The sequence below is a fragment of the Barbus barbus genome (genome assembly GCF_936440315.1).
Source record: "Barbus barbus genome assembly, chromosome: 13".
NCBI classification, from domain to species: domain Eukaryota; kingdom Metazoa; phylum Chordata; class Actinopteri; order Cypriniformes; family Cyprinidae; genus Barbus; species Barbus barbus.
The window spans coordinates 27,406,306-27,412,685 of record NC_136741.1 but is presented as its reverse complement, the minus strand read 5'-3'; the positions used below and the strand labels follow the sequence as shown (position 1 = coordinate 27,412,685).

The 6,380-nt window shown below is 39.1% G+C and overlaps 1 protein-coding gene across 1 annotated transcript; it reads right to left on the bottom strand.

The window, feature by feature from the left end:
• Positions 1-573: 573 nt before the first annotated feature.
• Positions 574-2,256, bottom strand: LOC306879619 (potassium voltage-gated channel subfamily A member 10-like; the record flags this gene model as incomplete). The annotated part of the gene is made up of 1 exon (XM_079432716.1): positions 574-2,256. The coding sequence occupies one exon, from the start codon at positions 2,254-2,256 to the stop codon at positions 574-576; it is 1,683 nt and encodes a 560-aa protein (XP_079288842.1).
• Positions 2,257-6,380: the final 4,124 nt, after the last annotated feature.

Sequence of the window (6,380 nt, the reverse complement as noted above, 5' to 3'; positions counted from 1 at the left end):
TTTTCTCTCACAAGCAGCAGGGACAAAAGGTTATGTCAGTGCAAAACTCTAAAGGAACGACAACATCAGCAAAAGGTGGTGCTGGGTGGATGCTCAGAGTGCAGATTCATGATTCCTCGGCATTAATTTGAGGGACTTGGCAACACAGGCACTTAATCGCGATTAATTAAATGCTCGTTTTGACCTCAGTCAAACGCTGCCGTTTGCCTCGCAAATGATGACATGAGTTCTTTTTTTGTCTTCTGAGTTTCATATTTCTTTTTCGGTTCAGTGCATTTCAGTTTGTATTACTGTAAAGCCTTAAAGGGATGTTCCTTACAATATTTTTTGTTTCCTTTTAGTAGATAGTGCTTCTGAGGTTTTATAGTCATCCATCAAAGGTGTTTTTAGCAGCCTTTGGCTTTTGGTCTCCCTTTGAAACAGCACATTCTGCAAAGGTACTGTTGCATACTGCATAGCATCAGGTACATATATAGAACTCTTAATTAAGCAGTTGTCAAACCATAAAACCGAGAGTTTCTAAGAGCATCATTGCACAGTTATTATTGCTAGTCATGCGAAATATACCAATCCTTATGGAATGCCGTTTTTCCCCGTCTGCCAATTCCCATTGCTCTTGTCCAGCGAGTAATTGCTTTCATATTTGTCTTCAGAAATGCTTTTCTGATTTGCAGCAGCCTCAGCAGCAGCGTCAATCATTTGTTTCTCCGCCTGCTCCGTTTCACGATGGTAGAAGTAGTTGAAGTTGGAGACAATGACAGGAACGGGAAGTGCAATGGTCAGCACGCCAGCGATGGCACAGAGGATTCCAACCATCTTTCCCCCCAAAGTGATAGGGCACATGTCGCCATAGCCGACCGTCGTCATTGTGACCACAGCCCACCAGAATCCTTCCGGGATGCTCACAAACTGAGTATCAGGTTCGTCAACCTCAGCAAAGTAAATGGCACTGGAGAAGAGGATGACGCCTATGAAGAGGAAGAAAATAAGCAAGCCCAGCTCCCTCATGCTGGCCTTCAGTGTTTGGCCTAGAATCTGGAGGCCCTTGGAATGGCGGGACAGCTTGAAAATCCTGAAGACGCGCACTAGTCGGATGACACGTAGCGTGGCCAGAGACATGTTCTGGCCGGCGGTGGGGTCTTCATCATGGGTGGCCATCAGTTCCGTTATGACGGTAATGAAGTAGGGCATAATGGACACAATGTCAATGACATTCATGATATTGCTGAAAAACTCGCTCTTGCTGGGGCACACTATGAAACGTACTCCAAGCTCAAAACAGAACCAAATGATGCAGATGGTCTCCACCACAAAGAAAGGGTCAGTAAAGACAGAGAGCATGGCCTTAGGATGAGGAGTAGGGGAGAGAAGTGTGCCGTTGGCGTCACGGGTTAAGTTGATGAACGCAGGAATAAATTCACGCTCATCACGGAATTCAGGGAGCGTCTCCAGGCAGAAGATACAAATAGATATAGTGATGACAAAAACAGACACTAAGGCAACTGACCTGGCAGCACTGGAGCTCTCTGGGTACTCGAAGAGCAGCCAAAATTGACGGTGAAGCTCACTGGTTGGGAGTTGAGGCTCAGGGTCTTTGATGAAACCTTCATCCTCCCTGAACTGTTCCATGACCTCATGCCCCAGTCGATAGAACACTATCTCCTCCGCAAACACATCCAATGGCACGTTCACTGGCCTCCGAATCTTACCTCCGGACTGATAGAAATACAAGATTCCATCGAAGCTGGGGCGGTTGCGATCAAAGAAATACTCGTTCCTCATGTGGTCAAAGTAGTCAATCCTTCTCATGGGGTCTCCCAGCAAGGTATCTGGGAACTGATTCAAAGTTTTAAGTGTTGTCTCGTACATCATCCCTGAGACATTGATAACCACTTTTTGTTCGCCCTCCTCGAATTTCTCCTTTTCTGCAAAGTAGTCCTCACAACAATCCTTGGCTACTTTTCCGAGGAGAGCCTCATTGGGACTGCCCTCGCTGCTAATCAGAACCTTCCAGTTGGAGATCAGGCTGTTGCAGCTTGATGTTCCTTTCTTGCTGAGCGTTGGTGGAGAGGCTAGTGAGTGCCTCGGCTGTCTTCCTCTCTGAGGTGAGTGTGTGGGTGAGTTTATGCCACGGGTCCCCTGGTTTGGTTCAGGGGCATCTGAGGTGGGTGAGGTTGGATATCCCGAGTCACTTGGGTCTCCCAGGTTGATTCCGATATCATCCAGGTTCTCAAAGTTGACTAGAGGAACCTCCATGGCCTCCTTCCCCTCCCTGGGGCTGAGCTCAGGCTCCTAACCCAGGATGAAATGACAGACGGGCAACCAAAAGCACAGGCCCGCAAAGTGCGAAGAGATCAGAGAAGATTCAGGCTGGTTCTGCAGCAGAGAGCCGAATCCCAAGATACTGTCACCTGATCTGGAGATAAAAACAAAGGGAACAAAACAGTTGTGTTACTGCATGGAAGGTAAGGTTGCACCTTAGGCTAGGAAGCAATTAAAGCAATCTAAAGTAATATAAACTCTACAGACAAGACAATGAAATAGGAACAAACAGAGATTTTATTTTTAAGCTCAATTATTTTACTCAAAGAATAAAATGTAAGCTAACATGATGCCCACAATTACAGTCCATTTAAAATTAAGCAAAATTAAGAGTGTTATTATTTATTTACCCTTTTGTTGTTTAAAACCTGTATGACCTAATTTTCAAGGCCTTCAAAAGTACTATTAAAATGTAATGGAAGATGTGCTATATTCCAAGTCTTCTGATGCTGTATGATAGCTTTGTATAAAGAAAACACTGAAATTTAACAGTGAATCTAACGCTCATCAGATCTGTCTAATGGTCTAAACAAACAAATCATCTAAACAAATCATTCAAACCTGTCTTGCTAGCTAAATCAGCCAATTCACTGAAAATATTTACCCAAAAGAACAATTCAACAGAGATGAAAATAAATTCAGCACCTCTACCAAATGAAACAGCTTTTCTCATGAATTGTCGTGCAATAATTTTCAGTGAATAATAACTTAAATTGACAACATTTATGATACTTTAAATGGTGCTTATTAAGTTATACATGTTTGGCATGGCCAATATCCTGTAAGGATATAGATTACAACTAACAGATTGCATTTAGTCTCCCCTTGAAAACTCCTTGAATGTGCCTAAACAAACATAAATAATGCATTCAAACTGAATATGTTTCCCTGTCCTCTCTGTCTACTGCCAAGTGCGCTTGAGAGCTGAGAACAGCACTTTATCATCATTTCTCCCTTATGGCCTCTTGAAGCGACACACACACATTTTAATTCACATCTTCTGTATTGTAGTACAAGCATTTACAGCAATAGAGCTGTACTCACACTGTTGCATTGCATATGGAATTAATAATGCTTAACAAAATGGTCCAGAAATTGTTTACAGACACATTTAGCATGATTTTTGGGAGAGATTCAGGAAATTTTAAAAGATTAAATATTCCAGAACCAAATGTAATGTTCCAGGTGTAATATAAATTGAACTCGTTTTGACAGCATCTGTGACATCAATTCATACAGATAGTGATTTTGACTCATTCAGTTTTTACAAACAAACAAAAATGTATTTGTTTATTTATTATTATTATTTAACAAAAGTCACAGATTAATTTAATTGTTTCCAAAATGTAGTATTTGAGCTGTAAAATTGGTTCAATTGACCTTTTATCTGTGAGACTATGCACTTCAAGGTTAACGTCTGGTTATCTGTTACCGTTGTAATACGTTTAGGTGGATTTTCAGTTAAGCAACACATTGTTACATCACTTCCTGTTCTTTTATCCTTGCACACATGGAGTGAATGCTACTCTATTTATGAGCTTTACATGTTCACAAAATATGTTTTGTGTTATAATTTGCACAAATAATGTAATTACACTAATCTTGTGCTATATTTAGAAATGATTCTATTGCAATGCTCCATTAATTTCCATTAATATGTGTTACAGTTTAATTTATGCAAACGTACTATGCTTATGTTATTTATAACAATTGGAAAAAGTAATGTTCTTTGCAGCAGTGCCCTTTGCCCCGATATTACGGTAAAAGTATTTGTTTGTAAAGAATTTGTTTGTACAATCTGATGGGTTAGTTGTTAGTTTCTGCATTAATCAACAGCATCTGTGACAGTTTAAGTTCCTTTAATATACACTTTCAACGCATCCAACTAAAGTTGCTTTTGGAAATCCAGTGCTGTTCCTCTCGGGGCCAAAGGTGCAGGTCAAAGGTCCAGTTCGGGCTTCTTATCTACAGCGTTCTATTTTCCAGAGAGTTTAATGGAGACAGGTAACCATAACCTGAACAGAGGATTTAAACAGCTACCCCTCATACCACTTGACACCATAGAACCCATAGCCGCCAAAGAGAAAAACTTCTAGCTCCATGACAGCTTGTGTGGCTACACTGGAAGGTAACGCACACCTCTCACCTTCGATCTGCGTTATATTCCATTGACCCTATTAGTATACAGTAGGGCCTATCTTTTCCATTGTCAGAGGAGAATTGTTGGATGGGTGGGTTACATGGGCATTCTGTTTCATGTGGCCACATTTTTTTACAGCACTGGCAAGATGTTTATATGGTAAGTGCTAGTGTTTAGTTTTTAAGGAAAAGTTGACCAGTGCCCAAGGAAGAATAATAGGATTGTACTGCTTAAATTGTTATATAGCCAGCTGTACTGGCCTCATACAGTATGATTCTGTACAATATCTACAAAACTTAACAGTTGGATAGTTCACCCAAAAATAGTTGATTCATCCTTGTATTTTTCCATACCTGTATTCATTTCTTCCTTCTGTGTAATACATTGAAGATATATTGATTTATTCTAATGTTGTTTAGAGCCCGACTTTCTTCAAAATATATTCTTTTGTGTCCCACAGAAGAAAAATAAAGGGTTTTGGTCAACTTGAAGGTGAATCCGATCATCAGAATGTCCATTTTTGTGAACTATCACTTTACGTGTTCTATTTTTTTTTTTTTTTTTTTTACCAATTCTGCATCTTACATGGTTCTGCTGCCTCTATTTTAAGTATAATCTTCTCAGAATGAACTGTAATATTTTGCACTGCCTTTGTTAACTGTATCCCATGCACTCTGCACCTTTTGTTTATTTATTATTGATTGAACTTCTTTATATTTATTTATTTCCTACATTATTCAACTGCAACAACCTTGTGAAAGAAAAGGAAACTAACCTCATTATACTTGTTCAATGACAGTAAGAAGCTTGACTTATCTGATACAGTATATATGCTATAACTATTAACTATATACTCTACACCTAAAAAAAATAGTTTTCAAAGTTGTAAATGTAAAAGTTTTTCTACTTCAAAATTTCACATTTAACATGTTACATGCAATTTTTTTAAAGAAAATTGTTTCTACTCTGTTTTTTCTGTGTGTTATTAGTACGACTGCAGGGTTTACAGATCCACATATGAGGGTACAGATATATAGCGAGGGCAGGATGGACAAAGGTTACAAGTGATAGAAGCTTCCGTCCTTATCCTGCAGTGCTTCGTCTGGGGAAAATGCTGAAGATGTGAAAATGCACCACGGACAGAGATGACATCTATATCCTTCAGCTGTGTGTATGTATGTGTGTGCTCACGTGTGTCTAGAAGATCGACCACCAACGTGTGGGAAAGTTTCCCCGCATGCATCACAGGTACAAAGCCATTGTTTTGTATCAAGCACCTCTAGAACACTACCATGTGCACGTGTAAAGGCACATTATATAAGTTTTGTACTGTGTATGTGCTAGATTGTCAGCATAATTCTGTGAAAATACGGTTTCATATATCCAAATCAGCACAAATCATTCCTCTGGCTTGAATCGCAGAAATATTATTAGACAATATGCTATAGCTGACTTAGTTTCCAAGTCTGATTGAAAGTGACAGTTAACCCAAAAATGAAAACTCTGTCATCGCTTATGTACTCTCATGTCATTCCAAACCTGTATGGCTTTCTTTCTTCTGTGAAAAACTAAAAAAAACATTTTGAGAAATGTCCAATTTTGTAGTTCAAACAATGGAAGTCAATGGTCACAAAAATATATTTAATGTTCTACGAAATAATGTATCTATGAAAAGTTGTAAAGACATGAGGGTGAATAAATGATGACAGAATTTTCATTTTTGGGTAATTATCCCTTTAAATTGAAAATGTATAACTTCAGTGCTACTATGAATCAGGTAGAATGTCTATCTGATAAAGCGTCACTATCCCTTTAAAATATCTGAAGAAATTGAGAATATAGTGATTATAATGAATCACATAATTCATAGATGTACTAACACAGATATCTAAAACTGCACAAATGCCCACATGCTAGT